This window comes from Somniosus microcephalus, chromosome 14 (genome assembly GCF_052327205.1).
Source record: "Somniosus microcephalus isolate GS21.2 chromosome 14, FLI_Smic_1.0, whole genome shotgun sequence".
Classification (NCBI taxonomy): domain Eukaryota; kingdom Metazoa; phylum Chordata; class Chondrichthyes; order Squaliformes; family Somniosidae; genus Somniosus; species Somniosus microcephalus.
Genome location: NC_141000.1, coordinates 33472975 through 33497800, shown reverse-complemented (window position 1 = coordinate 33497800; position 24826 = coordinate 33472975). Strand labels below are relative to the sequence as shown.

The 24826-nt window shown below is 47.2% G+C and overlaps 1 protein-coding gene across 3 annotated transcripts in view; it reads right to left on the bottom strand.

Moving 5' to 3' along the window:
* esd (esterase D/formylglutathione hydrolase) overlaps positions 1-24826 on the bottom strand; it is a 42594-nt gene that overhangs the window by 4093 nt on the left and 13675 nt on the right. For all 3 annotated transcript variants that reach the window (XM_086006474.1, XM_086006475.1, XM_086006476.1), the window contains exons 4-6: positions 6041-6139; positions 5534-5658; positions 591-710 (exon numbers count right to left, since the gene is read on the bottom strand). In XM_086006474.1, coding sequence (XP_085862600.1) covers positions 591-710; positions 5534-5658; positions 6041-6139 — 344 coding nt within the window. The remainder of the gene's footprint in view (positions 1-590; positions 711-5533; positions 5659-6040; positions 6140-24826) is intronic.

The window sequence follows — 24826 nt, the reverse complement described above, 5'->3', positions numbered from 1 at the left end:
CATTTCCTCTGGTTGCGGAGTCATAAGGTGTCATCACTTTACAGTTGTCGCAGAGAGTGGGGAAAGAAGTTAGGAGAATCTTTTTTATGGAGAGTATTAAGAGCGTGGAGTGCTTTGCCACAGGGAATGGTTGAAGCAGAGACCACAGCAGCCTTTAAGAGAAAAGTAAATAATATTTGAGACAGAGGAAGATATCAGGCTCTGGGGAGCAAGCAGGGCAGTGAGATTAGTTTTAGATTGTTCTAGCAAAAGATGAGCTGAATGGCCACCTTCTGTGGTTCTATAGTTCCCAAATTAAACTCAGTGACGTCAGCAATCTTTCGAATTTTGGACCATGTAGTTCAGTAGATACATACATAACACATACTATTTTTTCTATACAAGAGGTAATGCACCATCTGCAATGTAGTCAGAAGCATGACTGTGGAAATAATATTTTAAATTACTGTTACGCAGTGTAACATAGCAGCACCCCTGTCATATGCCCAGAGTAAGCAGGCACCCCATGGTATCCAACTTCAGAGATCCTGATGCTGTCCATATTTTACTTGTATTCTAAGCCAGTTACTAGTGTCCAGGAATGTTTGTACCTTATATTTTCCAGGGTTTTTCAAAGCACAAATTAGAGCCCCATGACCACCCATTGAGTGGCCAAAGATGGACATCGTCTCGGGAATAACAGAGAAATTGGCACCTATAAGATGAGGCAACTGAGAAAAAAAAACAGTAATTAGCAAATTTAATTGCATCAACCAACCTTAATCAAGATATGCTCATACACGCAAACAAAAATGTATCAGAGGCAAAACCGACACTCGTAGCCACTCTTTAAAAAAAACTTTGTATATGTCACTCCTGTTTATATAGAAATCTTTAGTTTTCGAGCTCAACACAAGCATGTAAGGAAGCTTTCAGTTCCCAAACCCTGGCTCATTATATTGATTTTATTAAAGGGGAGGTGATACAGACGGCAGTCTTGAGAAAAATGTATAGACATTAACTGGTAGAAAGACAAAAGATACACTCCCTACACTGCATATTATGAAATAAAAACCAAAAATGCTGGAAACACTCAGCAGGTCAGGCAGCATCTGTGGCGAGAGAAAGAGTTAGCGTTTCAGGTCAATGACCTTTCGTCAGAATGCAGATATTATTGAGCTCTATGCCTTTTGTTGTTGGCTGGCTATCACTTGCTCCTTGGAGACCAAATGTTCCTTACGTTGGCTTGTCCTTTCATGGGACCTCTGACTTTGACCCTGGTCTTCCTACTATTGTCCCCAACCTATTCTCTGCTACTAAGAAATATGTATTCCATTAATTATTACATTTAAACAGGCCTATGTAACCTGAGCTTTTCCCGTGTCCATTCGTGTGCGCACTGTGGCTGCCGCTCCGGACCCGAGCCATTCCACCTTTTCCCCCTATTTTCCTTTTCTCTCTATCCTTCCCTGAAAATACTCTCCTTTTGTCATTCCTCCTTTCATCTCTCCTCTCTCGGATACACTGGCCTCCCAAATCTCTGCCCCAATCCTTCATTACTCTTCGACCTTCCTACTCTCCTGCCGCCATCCCAGGCTTGACTTCCTCTTAGATAAGTCCACAGCTTCTCTCTGTGCCTCTCTTAGCATCCTACAAAGGTCCCATCGAGGCACTGGTCGCTGCTGCCTTACAAGCAGCAACCCCTACTGTCCCATCCTACTCTCTCACCGACTTTCCCGTCCAGCGTGCCCACTGGGGGAAAATCTTGCCAATCTGCTCCTCATCCAACTCATCCCCTCCAGCGCTGACCCTGTGGATGCTGGCAGTGGGGCAGCCATCACCGACCCCCTCCGCATCTCCCTCCAGAATGTCCGTTTACTTGCGAACAAGGCCCTTGCCATCCATGAGCTTATCGTGGATGACTGCATCGATATCATGGCCCTGACGGAAACTTGGTTGAGGGGTGATGATACCTTACCCTTAAATGAAGCCTCCCCGCTGGTTATACCTTCCACCACTTACCCCACTCAGACCGTCGTGGTGGCGGTGTGGCTCTCATTACCAAATCACACCTTGGTCTGTCCCCCTATTCCTCCGGCAGTTTCTCCTCCTTTGAGCAGCTCACCTTATTCCACCCCTCTCACCTCTCATTTAAAATTCTTGTTCTCTACCGCCCACCCAATTACCATAAAAATGTTATTACTGAGATATCTTCACTGTTCTCCTGTCGGCCTCTGCACCGAACGACTTCTCATCCTCTGATTTCAACCTCCATCTCAATTCATCATGCTCTCTCTCCTCTGAGTTCACTAGCCTCCTATCCTCCCTTAATCTCTCCCTCCATGTAAACTCCCCAACCCATATTCAGGGCTAAACCCTCGACCTTGCCATCTCTCGTGGCCTCGCTACTCCCATCGTGTCACTTGCAGATAAGGCCATCTCTGACCATTTCCTCGTATTGCTCTCCACCCACATCCCCCTTTCACCCACCGCCCCCACCCCCAACCCTATTTCCTTCTGTGTCCACCCCTCTCTTACAACTGCACTTACGAAATCCCAACTGTCCAGCCTCTGGCCCTCCATTCACCATGACATTTCTGTAGCTACCGATCTGCTCAACCACACCCTCACCACTATCTTTGATGCTCTAGTCCCTACTAAAACAATTACCCTCCCTCACCCTGGCTGTTCCCCCTGGTATGGCTCTCATCTTCGCTCCCTTATGTCCAAGGGACGCAGACTCGAACGGATATGGCGGATAACTGGTTTAGCCATTCACCGCCAGATCTGGCTGGACCACATAAAGCATTATCGGGCCCTGCTCTCGTCTGCCAAAATTGCTCACTATTCCAGAATCATTCTGGAATGCAAAGATAAACCCCAGCTCCTATTCTCTACTGCTAACCGTCTTCTTAAAACCCTCTCCCAGTCTATTCCACCCTCACCTCCAATAACAAATGTGAGGAGCTCATGGACTTCTTTGTCTCTACGAATGAGACCATCTGTTCAGCTGCCTCTGCCACTTCCCTTCCTTCCCCTAGCCCACTGGGCCAAACTTCCTCTAAAGGTTCCCCCCTGCCCTAGCCCTGAACTCTCAGCTTTCTCCAGTTTCTCTCCGATCTCCCCTCATGACCACTCTGTGCTCATCTTGTCCATGAGACCCGCCTCCTGCTCCCTCGACCTTATTCCCACGAAACTGCTGACCACCCAACTTCCTTTTCTATCTCCCATGTTAGCTGATATTGTGAACGGTACTCTCTCCTCAGGTACTGTCCCTCTCTCCCCCAAATCTGCCGTCATCACCCCTCTCAAAAAACCAAACCTTGATCCCTCCGTCCTTGCAAACTACCGCCCCATCTCCAACCTCCCTTTCCTCTCCAAAGTCCTTGAACGTGATGTTGCCGCCCAAATCTGTGCCTATCTTTCCCACAATTCCAGGTTTGAATCCCTCCAATCAGGTTTCCGCCCTTGTCACAGTACCGAAACGGCTCTCATCAAAGTCACAAATGACATCCTTTGTGACTGTGACAAAGGTAAACTATCCCTCCTCGTCCTTCTTGACTTGTCTGCAGCCTTTGACACGGTTGACCACTCCATCCTTCTAAAACACCTCTCCACCGTCGTCCAGCTGGGTGGGACTGCACTCAGTTCCACTCTTCCACTGGTTCCATTCTTATCTATCTAATTGTAACCAGAGAATTACCTGCAACAGCTTCTCTTCCCGCTCCCGCATCGTTACCTCTGGTGTCCCCCTCCTATTTCTCATCTACATGTTACCCCTTGGCGACATCATCCGAAAACACAGCGTCACTTTCCACATGTACGCTGACAACACCCATCTCTACCTCACTACTACTTCTCTCGACCCCTCCACAGTGTCTAAATTGTCAGACTGCTTGTCCGACATACAGTTCTGGATGAGCAAACATTTTCTCCAATTAAGTATTGGGAAAAGCGAAGCCATTGTTTTCAGTCCCCGCCACAAACTCCGTTCCCTAGCCACTGACTCCATCCCTCTCCCCAACATCTGTCTGAGGCTGAACCACACTGTTCGCAACCTTGGTGTCATAACTGACCCTGAAATTAGCTTCCAACCACATATCCGCAGCATAACAAAGACTGCCTACTTCCACCTCCGTAACGTTGCCCGTCTCCGCCCTTGCCTCAGCTCATCCACTGCTGAAACCCTCATCCATGCCTTTGTTACCTCTAGACTTAACTATGCCAACGCACTCCTGGCTGGCCTCCCACATTCTACCCTACGTAAACTTAAGCTCATCCAAAACTCGGCTACCCGTGTCCTAACTCGCCCATCACCCCTGTGCTCGCTGACCTACATTGGCTCCCGGTTAAGCAGCGTCTCGATTTCAAAATTCTCATCCTTGTTTTCAAATCCCTCCATGGCCTCACCCTTTCCTATCTCTGTAATCTCCTTCAGCCCCACAACCCCCCCCAAAGAGATATCTGCGCTCCTCTACTTCTGCCATCTTGAGGATCCCTGATTATAATCGCTCAACCATTGGTGGCCGTGCCTTCTGTTGCCTAGGCCCGAAGCTCTGGAATTCCCTGCCTAAACCTGTCCGCCTCGCTACCCTCTCTTTCCTCCTTTAAGACACTCCTTAAAACCTACCTCTTTGACCAAGCTTTTGGTCACTGGCCCTAATTTATCCTTATGTGGATCGGTGTCAATTTTTTTGTCTTAAAATACTCCTATGCAGCGCCTTGGGATGTTTTACTACGTTAAAGGCGCTATATAAATAAAAGTTGTTGTTGTTCAGGTGGCACTCGAGTATCGTGGGATCAAGTTCGCCCATGATGGCACATGGGACTTCAAAAACTGCCACAGCTGGCACTGCCCTGGCTATAGATGCCTGTATGGAGCAGTCCTGATATGCGAAAGATCAAAAACCTGCGTGTAACAACTGTTTGCCACATTAAGATACACTTGCACAAAACCTATCAGGTAGAGCTTCACTCGAAAAACTTGTAGTATTAAATAAATTGGATACTACCAGCCCGATCTTTCTGTAAGGAAGCTGGAATATTTCATGCAGAATTAGGAGCTGGTTAGAAACAGAAATTACATTGAATCAAAAGCTAGACTCTTGATACTCCACAAACAAATGAAAGTGAGATTGATAAGATTTTTGTTGGTAAGGGTATCAAGGGATATGGAGCAAAGGCAGATAAATGGAGATGAGGTACAGATCAGCCATGGTGCAATAGAATGGTGGAACAGATTGGAGGGGCTGAATGGCCTACTCCTGTTCCTATGTTCCTTATATTCAACAGAGTCAACGCCACTCCGTGACAGACCAAAAGGAGGCATGTTTCAGTCTGAACAGCCTAATCATCAGCTACCAGCACAGCTGAGAACCTTGAAAAGCTATCCAGTATGGTCTGAATGTGTAACCAGGGCTGGGAGCCAACCTGTGGTTAGCAGTACAGTACTCTTGATTAACCAACCAGCTTCAACAGAAATGTTCTCTTCACTTCAAAATTAAACAGAAGTTACTTTCTCAATTTTGAAAAATGTAGCCACTGATCAGAGTACCTCCTCTGTAATGTATGCATACATCCTGTAGTTCATCTTCCAAGGCTCCTCTGTGGCATTTACGTAAAACCCAGCCCCTGTACCAAAGTCCCAGCTATCGTCCTCACCTTGAATATTGCAGCCACCTGGAACGACAACACACATCAGTGACCCACATAGCCACTCAGCACATGAAGTGGATCAGATGAACTGTAAATGTAGCTACTGCTTTCACCTCTAACAATGTATCACCATTAGAATTATGTATTTTCCTAGCTATTGACAAAGGTGATTTCTGATATTCAATTTACCATAATTGGGAGAAACTTTTAAACTGCCCTAGTACTTTTTTTTAAGTTCACAATCATTTCCTTTTGCATTAGGAAGTCTATTAACTGTAGCATCTGATCGACTCAAAACAGCTCAATTTAAGCAAAATTTTACAACTTTTCTAATTACTTGAACTGTATCCTAATTTTGGATGGAGATGCGGAATTGAATGCAATGATTTGAAGGTTAAGTACTCACGAGGACTGGTGTCTGGGGCCACGATGACAATGCCGTGTTCCGCTGCTGCTTGCTGACTAGCTGCTTTGGTTATGAAGTTTTGTTCCGTGCATGTTAATCCTACAAGAAACCCAGAAAGGATTCAGCTTAGAAGACTGAATTTTCACATTCATTTGTGCTTCAAGAAACATCTTAGTACATTTTGGGAAACGCAGTGAAAGAAAGTATCCCGAAACAGCAAGACTCCTAGGAACGCAGAGATTTAAAGGTGGGAGAGCAGATAGAAAAGGCCATAAAAAGGCAAATAGGATTCTGGATTTCCGATATAGGGATACAATATAAAAGCATGTTAAATTCATGTAAAACACTAGCTAGACTACAGTTCTGGGCAGCCTATTATAATAATTGAACCAGGGAAAGTGTGCAGTGAAGATTCACTAGAATGGTACCAGGAATGAGATTACAGTTATGAAGGAAAGCTGGAAATTTTAACTGGAACAGAGAGGTTAGGTGAGGTCTAACAGAAATCTTCAAAATTACAGAAGATTGAGAGAGTGTAGACAGTGAAAGTTTGGCCCGGATTTTCCAGGGCTTATGACCACGTATGCGGCCATAAGTGCCCCGCAAGTTCCGGGTTTAGGCATGCGCGAAAACTCCGAACTTGTGATGTCAGGTTTCAACTCGACAGATCCTCTGCATCCCCGGAAAATGGACATTCACTGGCGGAGAATTGGGCTATTTGCCCAACAACTGCCCAGTGAATGCCCGTGAAACTCTTACACCTGGTAAAAGCAGGCCTTCTTTTACCAGCGTAAGAGTTTAAATAAATAGTAAAATATTTTTATAAATATTTAAACATAAAAAACTTTAAAATTAATTATAGGTTAATTTTAGCTCCTATAAAACATTTACATTTATTTTTCAAAATATTAAATTTTTGTTTTAAATGTTTAATTTAATTAATTTTGGACATGTAATTTATTTTTATTTAACTAGTGTGTAATTTTGTTTTTTTTAGGGGATTCCTATTCGTGCTTATGTAAATGGAATCCCCATAAGCATAATGGGGATCCCCCTTTTCGATTGGTTGGCCTGGCCCACACAATCTCAGCGGTGCTTGCAAACCGCATGCGCTCCTGGGATTCGTGGGCCTTTAAGCATGCGTACGCATAGAGGCCCAGGAGCGTGAGTCTACGGGACAATCGGGCAGGTTCGTACTTTTTTTGCGGTTCGGAGGCATTCACCCGCGGGAAGCTTCCAACCACAAATTCGGGCCCATTGTTTCCACGGGTTGGTAAATTGGTAAGAAGGGGCCATAGACAGAGGATCAGTGGACGAGTAAAGGAGGAAGAAAGGTTTTCAGAGGGTTATTAGAGCATTTATTAGACCGTAAATGACTGCTAGAGCAGAAACTACAGCATCATTTAAAAGGGAACTGGAAAAGCATTTAAAAAGGAAAATACTGTAAAAGGATACCGGGAAACAGCAGGAAAATGGGATGAGGGTAGATAGCTTCAGTTGAAGAGCTAGCATCGGCACAGGTGTAATACCTAAGCAAGGGAGCAATCTGAGTTGCACACATAAAAATATATTTCTTGACCACAACAAAGTAGCAAAAAGAGAGATGAGTATAATGTCTGGAATTCAGCAACAGGTCTAACCAAACTGATGGAAAACTAACGCTGTGGCAAAAATGCACCGAACTGTGAAAAAGAAATAACAGTTGCTAGCAGACATGCTGGTAGATGGGTATTTTCCAGCGACTGCAGTAGGTTCCAAGTTATCCACGACTCAAATTACGTAGAGGCATGTTGTAAAATACAGCTCAACATGCTGTAAGCAGCAACTTCGGAACCAACGTTAATGCAAATGGATAATGGTTCTTGCTTTTTGGCCAATTTAGGTGATTGCCGATTTAAATGTAGATGCTTTAAGTGGTAGGCACAGTACTTGGTTGCCACAGATAACCCAGCGTGATAAAGAAAAGGATGGCACTAGTGTTAAAGCAAAAGATTTTTAAAGAGAGTCATTCATAGCTGCTCCAACAACTGATCTGAGGACACTAGAAAGCCCATGAGTCTATAAATGGTTTTCCCATGATGGACACACACACACAGTTAATAGAGGAGAGCAATTTTTGAGATGGATAGCAACAGCTTCCCAACATTACCCGCTCCTCCCGGAGGTGTGTATGCTGAATGGATACTGGAGTTTAATAATGATTTGTTTTCCCGCTTTTAAGGGACTGACCTTGTTCCCTCTACGTGACAGTGGGGCCATTTTTGCAGACATTTGAACAGTTTAGCTGACCACTGTATTAAGAGATGACCAACACAGACTAAGGGTACTAGGGGGTAGAAGGAATGAGTGTAGCACTCTACTCAAGATCCCACGCTGCATTTAGTGAGCAGTTTTTACAACTCCTCCTACTGGAAGGTTTGTATAGACCTAGTTTACAAAGGGTTTTCTTGTGCTCTTCAAGGAAGTCAGTAATAGACATTGGAAAATTTTCAAATGTTGGCATCCAATGTCTTGATGTGCTCGCAAGCTCGGGCAAAATACAGAGCAAAGCTTCCATTACTATACCCCAATGCACTTCAACTCCAACTTCATAAGAGCACTCCCTGCCTGTGAGTATTCCACTCTCAATACTAGTTGTCCTTATAACCTTGGAGGGAGTTGCCAATTTGCATCAAATTATAGGGCATTTTGTTGCGGATCCTCGCCCACCAGAAACTGGATTCAGGCTGTCCAAACTTATTTTGTGCAGGAATCTTGAGTTGGCTTTAATCCCACCATTATAAACTGGATTCTAACTTAGATCTTGGGTCTGAAAGGAGAGTATGTTAATCCTTCGTACCAAGGTGTTTCGTTTCTCCCATTAAAAAGCAACATGAGAATTTCTGTGGGGTTTCTTTGTAGTTTGGAGAGGGGACCTCATTACTGGTTGGTTTAAGAGGAAGCTTATGTTGGTACTTTTGACTAGTGTGACTGCTGATATTAAAATCATCCTGCCCACAGCAAGTTGCTTTTCTTGAGTTCTCACTATTGTTTTGTCAAAAATGGCATGTTTTTCCTTCATCTGTCCATAGCTTTGATGCAGTTACTGAATACATTCTAATGGAACATTTTGACAAATAGAAATTAGCTTGCTAAAAGTACAGCTTTAGAGATTATACCAGTAGAACAACAAATCGTGTAGCAGAGTCTACGGTAAGGTAGGGTGTACCATGCCAGTGGAAGAAATGGGCTTGACAGGGTAAATGGGTTTCCTTCCTTAATGTGTTCACAAACATAAATATTGCAAATTGAAAAATAGCTCAAAAGGTAACTCTAATTTTGACCATTCTACAAAGGTTTCTGCTAGTGTATATGACACTCTAAAGATATAGGGCTCGATTTTAATTCCCGAGGCGGGTTGGAGTCGGGTTGTGTGGTGGGCGGGTTCGGGAGCAGCTGCAGAGTTGTGATTTTTATTAAAGTAGCTTGTTAATTTCAAGGAGACGCGCTGGCCGGTCCAATGAGTGGGATCGGGTCGGCTGGCCGCCTCTGGTGACGTCATAGTAGCAGCTGCTTTTAAAGTTGCCTTCCAGCCTGAGCCTTTCCATTGTGGTTTCCTGCATTTCTTTTCAAAGCTATGACTTCTTACAGAGGCAAGGCAGCTCCTTGGTTTAATGATGAGTGGCTCCATGTTCTTGTGGATGCGCAGGGAGATTCTCTTCCCTCCTGATGGCCAGAGGAAGCCTCCGCAGCAGACCAAGGCAGCCTGGCTGCGCATTGCTCAGGAGGTGAGCGCAAGGTCCATTTATGCACGGTCATGGATCCAGTGCTGCAAAAGGTTTAATGAGCTTGTGAGAACATCAAAAGTGAGTATCCCATCTCACTTGCCTTCACTCTGCTTCCCTTCCCTTCTCATCACCAGCACTCTGCTTTGGAAGCCTCCTCCTTCACATCCCACCTTACCCTTACTTCCCTTGCACCCTTTCCTATCCATCTCTGTCTCTGCACTGAATCACTTCAGCATCCTGCCTACGCACCCCTTAGAGTCACTCTCACTGTCATGCAGTGACAACAATTAACAATGCACAGGGAGCGACCTTTCTCTTGGCACCTTACCCCATCTTCGTCTCACTCAAAGCTTCTATGGTAGGGATTCTTCACACTCACTCCATCACTGTGGCTGAAACACCGCTTGTGTCCCTTCTTGCAGGAAAAGATAACCCACAATAAGACGGAGAGAGCAATGACTGGAGGAGGAATACCTACCCTTGCAACATTGACCAGTGCTGAGGAGGCTGTAAACGAGATTGCTGGAGGTGGCGAGGACCTGGAAGTGGGCGATGGAGAGATGGGCACACTAGAGGAAGCTGGTGACATAATAGAGTTTCATCCCTCTCAGAAATGCAATATGATGTTCATAGAGAATCGCTTTGTATCATCTGCTCAAAAGGATGTGTCTGCTACATCAATATCAGATATCTAATTCAAGCCTTTACTCTCACACAGGATCATCGAGCACCCCCCTCCCCACAATCCGGGACGAAGATCCGGACATCTCCTCAGAGGACCTGAAGCCTCTGAGGGACCAGCGTCACCAGGACTCCGCGCACCCACCACCAGTGCAGCAACGCACACCTCGGTGGGGCCATCGCGAGTTAGAGTAGTGTTGCCACCTGGTCTATTACAGCGCACAAGTGAGCATCAGCAGATGGTGGAGACAGCGACAGCAGTGGAGAGTCCTCTGCGGAGGTCGCAGGATTCTCCTAGCTCTGCTGAGCTACATGCTGACGCTGTGCCTCTGGGGCCATCCAGAAAAAGAGCAGTTCGTGAAATACAGGAACAAGTGCAGGTGTCTCTGGAAGGGTTTGCCTCCAGGGTTAGTGCAAGTGTGGAGAGAATGGAGGAGTCCATCTCTAACATCAGCAATAACATAACAAGGAGGCAATGAAGCATGAACACAGCACCATGGATAGGATGGCAACCTCAGTGGAAAGGGTGGAAAGGATGGCTACGGCCATGGAGGAAATAAGTCGCCAGTCAGGAAAACATGGTGACTGTTTAGAATAGAATGACATCTCTGGAGGAGCGATGGGAAGCTATTGAGCAGAGACCAGAGCTTCATGGGCGTCCTTTTGAGGAGGACTGCCAGTGCAGATATGGGTCTTCATGGCCCCCCTGAAGGGCCCCCCTGAAGTGCTCTCCAACTATTTGCCAGCACTGAGGTGCAGCTGACCCATGAGAGGGATGTTGTTGGCAGGACAAAAGGAAGCGTGGGCTCCTCTCAAAGCGCTCGCACGTCCACGCCACTACAGAGCCCTCAGTCAGAAACCCACTTTGCAGACACAACCGAGATGGCCATTTCAGCCCCTACACAGCCGCAGGCAGAGCAGACTGTTGAAGAGCCCTCCCTGGCTCCCAAACCCAGAGGTCGCCCGCCAAAGATGTCTAAGCAGGCACAGCATCCTAGTCAGCAAGGTGCCTCTACATCTGCTGAAGCCACAGGGGAAGCACCGTGTAGAAGCACATGCAAGAGAAAGATTAAGCACAAAACAGAGGAGGACAACATCAAAATTCTAACCGTAGAACTGAGCAAAGTAGTAGTGACCTCAGTGTACAAGCCACCTGGCACAGATTTCAGCTTCTCTAACCCTGTACCCAACCTGCACAATAAACCACAGATCATCATTGGAGACTTTAATAGCCACAGTACCCAATGGGGGTACAAGAAGACTAACAACGACGGAGAAGCAGTCGAAGAATGGATGGACGCTAACCAGCTTAGTCTCATCCACGATCCTAAATTGCCAGCCTCCTTCCACAGTGCCCGCTGGAAGTGTAGATATAATCCAGATCTTGCCATTGCCAGCAACATCGCTGGCCTCTGCAAGAAGCTTGTCACGGACACAACACCGTCCTATTGGCATCCAGGTAAATGCAGCAGTGTTACCAACCGTCGTACCATTCAAAAGGCGCTTCAACTTCAGGAAAGCCGATTGGAACGGTTTTACACGAGCACTTGACCGCAAGGTTAAACGCATTAAACTACTGGCAGAGCACGACAACCTCTTTGCAAAAGCTGTCCAAAAAACAGCTAGAAGGCGATGCGCTATCAATAACTCAAAAGACTGAGATTAAGCGAGTAATTAACAGGCTTTTATTAACAAGAGAATGAAGGTGTGCCTCGAGTGGTCGACCGGTCCAGAATACAAAGGGGCTGTGGAACAGTCACCTTTATACCTGGATTCGTGGGAGGAGTCAGCCGAGGCATGTACAGGCATGTACACAGTGGAATACAAACAGTGGTTTACCACAGAAGGAAGATCCCCCGAGGTTGCAGAGTACACTACATCCCTGGTCTCACCAAGGAGAATGCTGAACTCTACTGGGAGTATGTCTCAATGTTTGAACCTGACCCCTTCTCAGAGGAAACAATGTCTACCGGTGAGAGGGTGATGTTAAGTATCTCTCAAGAACGTCAAAACACCTGGAACACCTTGATAGAGACAACAGATCTTACAAAAAACAGCAAGAAGGCATGGTCTCTCATACGCAAACTTGGAGGTGATCCCAAGAAAGCTGCCCAACATCCAAATGTGTCTGCTAACCAAGCTGCACACCAGTTGCTCCTAAATGGAAAAATCAACAAGAAACAACCAAGAGCACAACTAGATAGGAAGAAGTACAGCGATGATCCTGGCTTCACTAGACCATTCACCATGGAAGAGCTGGAAACTGGTATATTTAGTCTAAAACACGGGAAAGCAATTGGTCTTAACAACATAGCAACGGAACAGATAAAGCATTTTGGACAGAAAGCAAAGAAATGGCTCCTACAATTGTTCAACCACTGTCTGGCAACACATAAGCTACCTAATATCTGGCAGAAGGCACATGTAATAGCACTATTAAAGCCTGGAAAAGATCCCTCAGATCCTAAGAGTTTTCGGCCAATTTCACTGCTTTGCCATACCTATAAGCTGTTTGAACGCCTGATACTCAATAGGACAGCACCAACTGTAGATGAGAAGATCATTCCAGAGCAAGCAGGTTTCCGCCGCGGCAAATCAACAACAAGCCAACTGCTCAACCTCACACAACACATCGAAGATGGTTTTGAGCAAGGGATGGTAACAGGTGCTGCTTTTGTAGACCTGTCAGCAGCATACGATACAGTGAACCATAGACGTCTCCTCTGCAAGATTCTAGAAATGACAAAAGATATTCACTTAACAGAGCTGTTAGAAAGCATGCTTCAGAATCGCCGGTCCTATGTTGAACTAGGTGGGAAGCGCAGCAGGTGGCGTATTCAGAAGAATGGTCTTCCTCAGGGAAGCGTGCTTGCACCGCTGCTGTACAACATCTACACGAATGACCAACCTATAGACGGTGTTACTCGCCGTTTTATATATGCGGATGATGACTTATGTGTCACTGCCCAAAGCACTGATTTTAACACCGTGGAGAAAACGCTTTCTGAGGCCTTGGAGGGACTAAAATCCTACTATGAAGAAAACCACCTTCGCGCAAACCCATCAAAGATGCAAGTTTGTGCATTCCACCTCAGAAACCGTGAAGCCAAACGCCAGCTGAAAGTAACCTGGTGTGGAGCAACACTGACGCATTGCGAGCACCCTATCTACTTAGGAGTCACCCTTGACCGATGCCTCACCTTCAAGAACCACATCGAGAAGACAAAGGCAAAAGTGAGCGTACGAAACAACATCCTGAATAAGCTCACTAACACAAGATGGGGAACAAGCCCGAAAACATTGCGAACCAGTGCACTTGCTCTTTGCTATTCCACTGCCGAATACGCCTGCCCTGCATGGGAAAGGTCTACTCATGCCAAGAAGATGGATGCCGTTCTGAACGCAAGCTGCCGATTTATCACAGGTTGCTTAAAACCAACAAACACCAACAGCCTATATATCCTGGCGGGTATCGCTCCCCCTGATATAAGAACAACGGTAGCCAGCAAGAAAGAACGACTCCGTCAAACATCAGATGAGAGACACCCTCTGCATTGTCATACACCTACACCCAGCCGCCTAAAGTCAAGAAAGAGCTTCATGAACAGTGTTGTTCCATTACAATCAACCTCATCTGAAGCCCGCATCGCCTTGTGGAAAGACCGGCTCGCCAGTCTTGAACAACCCCCAGCGATGGAAATTTTACTTGATGAAAGCCTTCCCCCAGGAGCTAATTGCAACTGGGCAACCTGGAAGCGGTGTAGGTTGCTCAAAGGTGTCACTAAGCAAATGTTATATTCAACCAGCCCGACAACTTGTGAATGTGGAACTGAGGCACAGACTATGCAACATCTCCTGCAATGTCCATCGTTAGAGGAACCCTGCACTGTTGCAGATCTTGCCGAATTCAACAACAAGGCGCAAAAATGTGTCCAGTTCTGGTTGGGCTATGTATAGACTGTCCGTGGACACGAGAAGAAGCAGCAGCACCTACCTTCTTCTTCTTAGGCAGTCCCTCGGAATCAAGGATGACTTGCTTCCACACTGAAAATGAGTTCGCAGGTGACTGATGAGTCCAATGCGGGACCTACAGTCTCTGTCACAGCTGGGGCAGACGGTGGTTGAAGGGGCGGGTGGGTGGGGTGCTTGGGTTGACGTGCGCTCCTTCCGCTGTTTGCGCTTGGCTTCCGCTTGCTCCCGGCAAAGAGACGCAAGGCCTTCCGGGATGCTTCTCCTCCACTTTCACAGAATCACAGAAATCACAGAAACCCCACAGTGCAGATAGAGGCCATTTCGGCCCATCGAGCCTGCACCGACACATATCCCACCCGATCCCCGTAACCCCTACACCAACACATATCCCACCCTATCCCCGTAACCCCACGTATTTAATCCCCCTAACACTAAGGGTCAATTTATCATAGCCAATCAACCTAACCTGCACATCTTTGGACTGTGGGAGGAAACCGGAGCACCCGGAGTAAACCCACGCAAACACGGGGAGAATGTGCAAACTCCACACAGACAGTTGCCCGAGGCCGGATTCGAACCCGGGTCCCTGGCGCTGTGAGGCAACAGTGCTAACCACTATGCCACCGTGCTGCCTTTGTGTGGTCTTGGGCCAGGGATTCCCAGGTGTCGGTGGGGATGTTGCACTTTTTCAAGGAGGCTTTGAGGGTGTCCTTGAAGTGTTTCCTCTGCCCACCTGGGGCTCTCTTCCCGTGTCAGAGCTCCGAGTAGAGCGCTTGTTTTGGGAGTCTCGTATCGGGCATGCGGACAATGTGACCCGTCCATCGGAGCTGATCGGGCGTGGTCAAAGCTTCGATGCTGGGGATGTTGCACTGAGCGAAAACACTGACGTTGGTACACCTATCCTGCAGCGTTGGTGGTACCTCTCTAGTACTTTGAGGTGCCTGCTGTACATGGTCCATGTCTCTGAAGCATACAGGAGGGCGGGTATCACTACTGCTCTATAGACCATGAGCTTGGTGCTGGGTTTGAGGTCCTGGTCTTCAAACACTATCTTACTCAGGCGATCGAAGGCTGGACTGGCACACTGAAGGCGGTGTTGGACTTCATCATCGACATCTGCTTTTGTTGACAGTAGGCTCCCGAGATATGGAAAGTGGTCCACGTTGTCCAAGGCTTCATCATGTATTTTGATAATCGGGGAGCAGTACTGTGTGGTGGGGGCAGGTTGGTAGAGGACCTTTGTCTTATGGATGTTTAGTGTAAGGCCTATGCTCTCGTACGCTTCGGTGAAGGTGTTGACAATGGTTTGGAGTTCGGCCTCAGAGCAAGCGTCGTCTGCATACTGTAATTTGATGACAGAGGATGGGACGACCTTGGATCTGGACTTGAGGCGATGGAGGTGGAACAGTTTCCCGTTTGTTCTGTAGTTTAGCTCCACTCCAGCGGGGAGCTTACTGAGGGTGAGATGGAGCATCGCAGCCAAGAAGTTCGAGAAGAGCGTTGGTGCGATGAGACAGCCTTGCTCGACCCCGGTCCGTACGTGAATTGGGTCTGTGGTTGATCCATTGGTCAGGATCACGGCTTGCATGTCGTTGTGAAGCAGGCGGAGGATGGTGACAAACTTTTGAGGGCAGCCGAATTTGAGGAGGACACTCCATAATCCCTCACGGTTGACGGTGTCGAAGGCCATGTACAGCGGTTGGTGCTGTTCCCTGCATTTCTCTTGCAGTTGATGCACGGTGAAGATCATGTCCATTGTGCCCCTTAGTGGGCGGAATCCGCATTGTGACTCTGGGAGGAGCTCTTCAGCCACTGGGAGGCGGCGATTGAGGAGGATTCTTGCGATGACTTTCCCTGTGGCAGACAGCAGGGAGACTCCTCTGTAATCACCTTTCTTGAAGATGGTCATGATTACGGCATCTCTGAGATCCCCTGGCATGCTCTCCTCCTTCCAAATAAGAGAAATTAGTTCATGTATTCGCGTCAATAATGCTTCTCCGCCATGTATTAGCGCCTCGGCGGGGATTCCATCTGCTCCTGAGGCCCTGTTGTTCTTCAGTTGTCGAATGGCCTTTTCAACCTCATGCCGGGCTGGGGTTGTGCTAAGGTGGCACCGGGTAGCATGCTGCGGGATGGAGTTGAGGACACTCACGTCGAAGACAGAGCCTCGGTTAAGGAGATCTTCGAAGTGCTCCTTCCAGCGGGCACTGACTGCCTCTCGGTCCTTGATGAGTACCTCTCCGTTCTTGGCCCGCAGTGGGTAGGGCCTTGGGCCGTAGGTGGTCTTGACTGCGCTAAAGAATCCACGCACATCGTGGTTGTCGGCTAGCTGCTGGATTTCCTATGCTTTCTCCACCCATCATCTGTTCTTTAGGTCGTGAGTTTTTTGTTGGACCTCGGCCTTCAGGCGTCTGTAGAGCTGCTTTCTTGCTCTCGAGTTCTGTTGCTGTTTCCAGATCAGGAATGCCTTGCACTTGCGGCTTATTAGCTCCTGGATCTCCTGGTCGTTCTCATCAAATCAGTCTTGGTGTTCCCTGGTCGAGTGACCAAGCGTCTCTTCACAGTTGCTGATTATGGAGGCCTCGAGTGCAGACCAGGCGTTGTGGACACAGTGTCTCTGAATCACTGGGAGTCATCAGGTTGGTTGTGAGGCACAGGCTGAATAGGGCTTTCTTGACATGGTCTTTTGAGTGCTCCAGCGTTAATTTTCCTGCGGCATTGCTTCTGTTGCCACCGCTGTTTTGGGGCTACGTTGATGGAGATGACAGAGCGGATTAGGCGGTGGTCTGACCAGCAGTCGTCAGCTCCTGTCATGGCGCGGGTGATGCGGACGTCCTTGCGGTCCCTCGCTCGGACGATGACGTAGTCCAGCAGATGCCAGTGCTTGGAGCGAGGGTGTTGACATGAAGCCTTGTACTTGTCTCTCTGACGGAACAAGGTGTTGGTTATGACAAGGCCATGTTCTAAGCATTTCGTCAGGAGGATGGTACCATTAGAATTGGCTATCCCTACCCCCTCCCTCTCTGCTGATCACACCTCCCCAGAGGTCTGTGTCCTTTCCAACTCTGGAGTGGAAGTCGCCAAGGAGGATCAGCTTGTCGCTCGCTGGGATTCGCAACAGGGATTGTTCGAAGCTGGAGTAGAATTCCTCTTTGGTCTCGTCTGTGGCTTCCAATGTTGGGGCGTACGCACTGATGACCGTAGCGCACTAGTTCCAGGGCTAGGGTGAGCCGTAAGGTCATGAGGCGTTGGTTTATTCTCTGAGACGTTCAACTAGTTCATTTTTTATGGCGAAGCCTACCCCATGGAGGCAGCGATCTTCTTCAGGTTTGCCTTTCCCAGAAGAAGGTGTAACCACCGCCTTGCTCCTCCAACTGGCCTTCCCCTGCCCATCGGGTCTCGCTTAGGGCGGCGGTGTCTATGTCGAAACGTCCGAGCTCCAGGGCAACGATAGCAGAACGGCGTTCCAGTCTGTCGTTGTTTGGGTTGTCCATGAGGTTCCTGACGTTCCAAGTCCCAAACTTCATTTTAAAGTGTGGAAGATGCCTGTGCGTGAATTCTTTTAACGTGGGGTGGCCGTTGCACACCAGCTACCACACGGGCTTGATAGAGCAAGGTCTTGGTCCAATGGCAAGGAGATCCAAAACGATTGGAGACCAAGCTCTGCTACAACGGCCTAGCGCACACACAAACATACTCCTACTGTCCTCCTCCCTCCTTCCCGCAGGTCCTCTCTGCCTGGGTTTCATAGGCTGCAGTGTGGTCCTCCCGACCCCGCTGCTGGTCCATGCTGCACCACTCCTGGGTCTCAACCTCGCCCCTGGGCCCCGTCCTCGCCCCTGGGCCCCGTCCTCGCACCTGGGCCTCCTTATAGTGCGTCTCCTTCCAGTGAGTGTGTCCCGCAGTGCGTCTCCTTCCAGCGAGTGTGTCCCGCGGTGCGCCTCTTTCCAGTGAGTGTGTCCCGCGGTGCGTCTCCTTCCAGTGAGTGTGTCCCGCGGTGTGCCTCCTTCCAGTGTGTCCCGCGGTGCGCCTCCTTCCAGTGAGTGTGTCCCGCGGTGCGTCTCCTTCCAGTGAGTGTGTCCCGCGGTGCGTCTCCTTCCAGTGAGTGTCCCCCGCGGTGCGTCTCCTTCCAGTGAGTGTCCCCCGCGGTGCGTCTCCTTCCAGTGAGTGTGTCCCGCGGTGCGTCTCCTTCCAGTGAGTGTGTCCCGCGGTGCGTCTCCTTCCAGTGAGTGTGTCCCGCGGTGCGTCTCCTTCCAGTGAGTGTCCCGCGGTGCGTCTCCTTCCAGTGAGTGTGTCCCGCAGTGCATCTCCTTCCAGTGAGTGTGTCCTGCGGTGCGTCCTTCCAGTGAGTGTGTCCCATGATGCATCTCCTTCCAGGAGGCACTGGGACCCGGTTGGAAGCAGATGCTGAAGCCCCGCCCACTCTAAGTTCCTATGGTAAGATGGCCGTGCATGCACTGTTACGCACTGAATCAAAATGGCGCCGCATGGGAACTTTCCACCCTCCTTTACAAAGATGGCGGCCGTTAACCTGGGCCTGTTCGCAGAAGAACTCCCCGCAGCTGCAAACACGGGATCTTCAGGTTATTATTCGGGGGTTGTGGCCTACCCCAGTTGTTTATGAAGCCTCCCCACCCACCTACCCATCCATTACTCCCATGCACCCCCGATTCTTACCCCCCTGCAGAATTGCACTCCCAGCTTCTGTTCCTCTCCGTCCGTTCGTAAGCACCTATAGTCACAAGGGAGCTCACTTGGGTGATGTTTCTTTTTTTTCCTGACTCTTGCTGATATATTTTGAAATGTGTTAAAGATAAATTATGTCAAACAGTTGATTGTGTGGCCTATATGTTCTGGGAAATGGCAAAAGCGCATTGAGGGCTCAGGGCGACTTGCATTTGTAATGCTGATGGTAAAAGTGATAGGAAGTAAGAGGGTATAGCAGAGATGAAGTATGACATTGGACAAGTGTCGCCTGCAATTACAGAGCCATATGGTGGCCACCTATGGTCGAAGAGTAAGCTTATGGTAATGTGGCATGGCAGTGTGCATACCCTGGTTGACGGGCCGCAGTGAACTGGAGGGATGCTGCATTGGTCACAACAGGGCATGCAAGGCTCCCCTCGTCGTCCTCCTACTCCTCTTCCTGGGAAGAAAAGTGATGAGCCACGTGGCTGCTGCTCCTCCGATTAGGAGGACCAGGATGAGAGAACATAAATGTTTCCCATCCCCTTACTATAGATTTCATTTGAGGTAACAATCGTGCAAGCGCACAGTCTAAGTAGCTTGAAATAATTCCATTCATGACACACTGCAGATGGGTGTCAGCTTGAACAGTCAGAAGTTCAGTAGATGTGCAAAATGTTATCCCATACCTACAACAGCAAAGTTGTTGCATTTGAATGTCAGCCATGTTTCAGAGGCACTTTTAAAGTGCTCCACCAATGACTACAAATCATGTCCTCCAGCAACTCGTCTCCTTGAACCTGGCCTGTTTCTGACTAGTCGGAAAACAGGAGCCAGAAGCAGGAAAATAGGAAACTACTATGAAAATAGGATTAGCAAGGCAGTTAACAGGCTGTTAACTGCCTTAGCTACCTGTCCCACCAGTTGGAGACGGGTCAGTTTGGGAGCAGCTAAACAGACACTCAGGAAAATCGGGTGGGGGCAGGATGGAGGCGGGTTGGGTGTCTGAAGCCATTTTTCCCGATTTTCCCAACAGACCCGCCTCCAAACTCGCCGCCTCAGGGCTATTAAAATCGAGCCCATAATAACAAAGTTAGGCATTTAAAAGTTACAAACATGGGAGTTAATGAGTCTCCAAGTTGCACATTGTACTCCACATATTACAGATGCCAATCTTAATGTTTGCACTTGATAAATTTGCCAGCTGTTTGGTGGGACATTATTAGCATCATGACTCAACATCCCTGAAGCTTAAAAAACATTAAAAGCAGCTCAACAATTTGAACTTAAGGTATAAAAAATTGGATGCCAAGCCAAAGGAGGAGATATTCGGAGTGTTTATCAAAAGCTTGGTTGAAGAGTGACAGCTGATGTAGAAGGGTGGGAGAGGCAGAATCCCCCAGTAACTGCATAGTGACAATGAATGCCAAAAGCCCACCTTGTAATATGTTTTAGAAATGAGTTAAAATCAGAGGACGAATCCCACTATTTTCTCCTGAGCTGCATGTTGATTGCTGTTGACTAAATCCTTGGTGATTCACAAAGAAAAAGAAAGACTTGTATTTATATATAGCGCCTTTCCATGACCTCAGGACGTCCCAAAGTGCTTTACAGCTAATGAAGTACTTCTGAAAGTACTCTTGCAATGTAGGAAACACGGCAGCCAATTTGCACACAGCATGCTCCCAAAAACAGCAATGCGATAATGACCAGATAACTTTTTTTTTGTTATTTTGATTGAGGGATAAATATTGGCCAGGACACCAGGGAGAACGACTCCTGCTCTTCTTCGAAATAGTGCCATGGGATCTTTTACGTCCACCCGAGAGAGCAGATGGGGCCTCGGTTTAACGTCTCATCTGAAAGACAGCACACCTTCAACAGTTCAGCACTCCCCTAGCACTGCACAAGTCTCTGGAGCGGGACTTGAACCCCCCACCTTCTGACTCAGCTACTGAGCCAAGGCTGACATTGATTAAGTCACAAGTTGGCATGGGGAAACCTTCTCAACTTTCCATCCCTCAAAGATACTCCTGACCTCCCCACAGTGTGGAGGAGATTCATTAGCACCCTGTTGATGAATCAGTGTTAGCAGCCAGAGCACCAGATTACCAAAGAAACTGAAGAAGTTGGCATTGGAAGTAGGAGCAGCATTACAGCCCATCAGCCTTTCATTCCACCTCGCTCTTGTGAAGAATCAGTGGTAAGATTTACTGTAATTCCAAGTTTTCCACAAAAATTAACACAATTACTTTCTTGCATAGCCTGTAGCACTTCACCTCACTTCACAATTCCCCTATTCAATAACCATGCTAGTCAAGGATACCAACAACTTTTTTCAATGATCCCCAAACTGGGTCTTTGCATTCTCTCTAGCATCATGCACATTTGCAGCCACCCCAAGAGGTGGACTACAGCATCAGAGGATAAAATGTATTCACTCTTTAGAACTGCTGATCCCTACAGAATGGCTCCATAAACAGCAACTTGTCCAAAGTGCAGTTACTCACATCCCGTCTCATATTAAGTCCCGTTCATCCATCAGCCCCGCCCTTACCTACCTACACTGGTTTTCTGACACCCCAAACATTAAACTTAAAATCCTCATCTTCAAATCCCTCCATGACCTTGCTCCATTCTACCTCTAAAATCATCTCCATACTTACACGCCCTTCTGACTGGCTTCCTGAGCATCCCACCCTCTCTCTGCCCCATCACTGGTGCTATGGCCTTCCGTTGTCTAAAGCCTGCTCTCTGTTTTTTGGACTGGAGGGAGGTATACAGTGGCGTTGCCCATGGTTCTGTACTAGGACCACTGCTGTTTTTAATATACATTAATGACTTGGGCTTGGGGGTACAAGGCACAATTTTGAAATTTGCAGATGACACAAAACTTAGAAGTATAGTAAACAGTGAAGAAGATAGTAATAGACCTCAAGAGGACACAGACAGGCTGGTGGAATGGGCGGACTCTGGGCAAATGAAATTCAATGCAGAAAAGTGTGAAGGGATACAGTTTGATAGGAAGAATGAGGAGAGACAGTACAGTAAAGGGGGTGCAAGAAGAGAGAGACCTGGGGGTGCTTGTGCACCAATCTTTGAAGGTGGCAGGACAGGTTAACAAAGCAGTTAATAGAGCATATGGGATCCTGGGCTTTATAAATAGAGGCAGAGAGTACAAAACCCAGGAAGTTATGGTAAACCGATATAAAACACCAGTTCGGCCCCAGCTGGAGTATTGTGTCTAATTCTGGGAACCACACTTTAGGAAGGACATGAAGGCTTTGGAGAGGATACAGAAGAGATTTACTAGAATGGTTCCTGGGATTAGGGATTACAGTTATGTGGATAGACTGGAGAAGCTGGGGTTGTTCTCCTTAGAGCAGAGGTTAAGAGGAGATTTAATAGAGGTGTTCAAAATTATGTAGGGTTTAGATAAATAAAGAGAAACTGTTTCCAATGGCTGAAGGGTCAATAACCAGAGGGCACAGATTTAAGGTGATTGGCAAAAGAACCAGAGGCGACATGAGGAAAACATTTTGGAATGCACTGCCTGATAGGGTGGTGGATACAGATTATATTGTAGCCTTCGAAAGGGAATTGGACAAATACTTGAAGGTGAAAAGATTGCAGGGATATGGAGAAAGAGTGGGACTAACTAGATTGCTCTTCGAAAGAGCCGGCGCAAATTCGATGGGCCAAATGGCCTCCTTCTGTGATGTACTATTCTATGATTCTGGAATTCTCTACCTCTCTCCTCCTTTAAATTACTTCTCAAAGCCCGTCTTTTCTCCCAAGCCTTCAATCACCTCCCTTAATTCTCTCTAGATGTTTTCATCCTCTCGTTACTCAAGTGCACTGAGCCATGGGTCATTCAGTACGTTAAAGGTACTATATAAATGCAAGGTGCATTATTACATACAGGATATAATACATAAAACACTAAAAAACAGCAATAAAGAAAATGAATGTCACATAATTTCAAACAAACCGTAGATATTCTATTTTATGCTGATATATAGCGGTAGTTACTACATAATGTTTTAGCTGGCTGATGAACAGTATTATAGGGTGTTTTAAAGTTAACATCTCTCAAGCAGTAGGTGACTCAGCTGTCAGTGCCAGTCATAGCTCGAGTGAAGATTTACAGCTACCCAGGACTAATTGTTTGGAAAAGCTAAAACCAGAACCTTTCCCGAGTGTACTCATCAAGTACTTTGTGCGGCTGCCATATCACTGTGACAAAGGACACTTTCCCTTCGTTAGAGCGATGGCTCTCAACCAAGAGGCAAGTTGCTGCCAGAATATGCTGGTATGGAAAGAAATTGTCAAGTCTCAAAGTCAGTCAACTGTGGACTCTAAACTAAATGTTATTTTCTGAAAGGTAAGTCAGCTTAGACTCAGACACACTGACGTGGTCCTATTACAATAACAGGTGCATCTGTACTGTGCACAGTGAGCTCCCAGCATTACTGAATCACTGCACATGTGAATGACTGGAAAACAATTATTATAGCCTTTCAGTTATACTTGGAAATTGGCAGCAAGATAGCAAAGTGGTGCAAGCATTTTGCAGCTATTGAACTAGTGGCTTCTATTACCCTTGTTGAGCGTTATCGCGCTGCTCCACATCAACCGCATTTTTCAAGACAACACTACACCAAGACTATAATGTGAGCTAACCACACAAGAGCATTGTCACATCAAATCTCATGAAAACTGAAGTAAATGAGAAGGTGCTGAGCAAAATACCTCAAACACAACAACCTATCTGGTTGCCAATGTGGTTTCCAAGTAGAATCAAGTCAGCCTAACACGCTCAATCTCACGATCCCCGTGAATGCCTAGGATAAAGTCACAGCAGTACCCCTTGTTATTTCTAGTCTTCCAACAGGGTATGGCATCTCTGTCTCATTGAACAGTTGGCCTCTTGTGGTATATCAGGTCAGCCATGGAATAGTATACTCTGGAGGACACAAGGCCGTGATAAATGGGACTAGTCTTACTACAACAATTAGGGAATGGTATCCTAAGAAAGCACACTGGATCCCATCGTTTCTCATCTTCACCAACAACCTGGTGGATGAAACCCAAATCGTAACTTTGTCCACTTTGACAATGAAGATATAGGGCTTTGATTTTCTGATCACCTGCGCACAGAGGATGGAGGAAGCTTGGGCGTAGAGGAGCTCACGCCTGTAAGGGAGCCTGCACGATCGTCCATCCAGAACAGAGAATTGGCTGGGCTCCATTTGGGGTGTGCATTTCTCACCACCAGATTTTCTCCTAGCCACTGCGCCCAGACTATTCAATAGCTCTGGTTGCAGGAACAGGGAAATCTGTCCCATGAGGTTCATGGGGTACTCGACGTTCTGCACAACAGACTCCTTTTATTAGTCTTTTAATTTATGTATTAATCTGTAGAGGCAAGAATTGCAAAATGTAGTATTTTAGACACTAAGAACCAGTACTGTTGCTTCTGCCAGAAAACTGCCTCTCACTGCTTTTCACAAAGGACTCTCCAGTGGCCGCAGTTTCATTCACTGCATTTAACACTTCTGTAAGACAACAATTTATTCACAAGGCCGGACAATGTTCAAAGTTCAGTGGATGTTGAGCCACACCAACACAGATGGTAACTGCCAAGTTTCATACCAACACACTCATGGAGCATTTTATC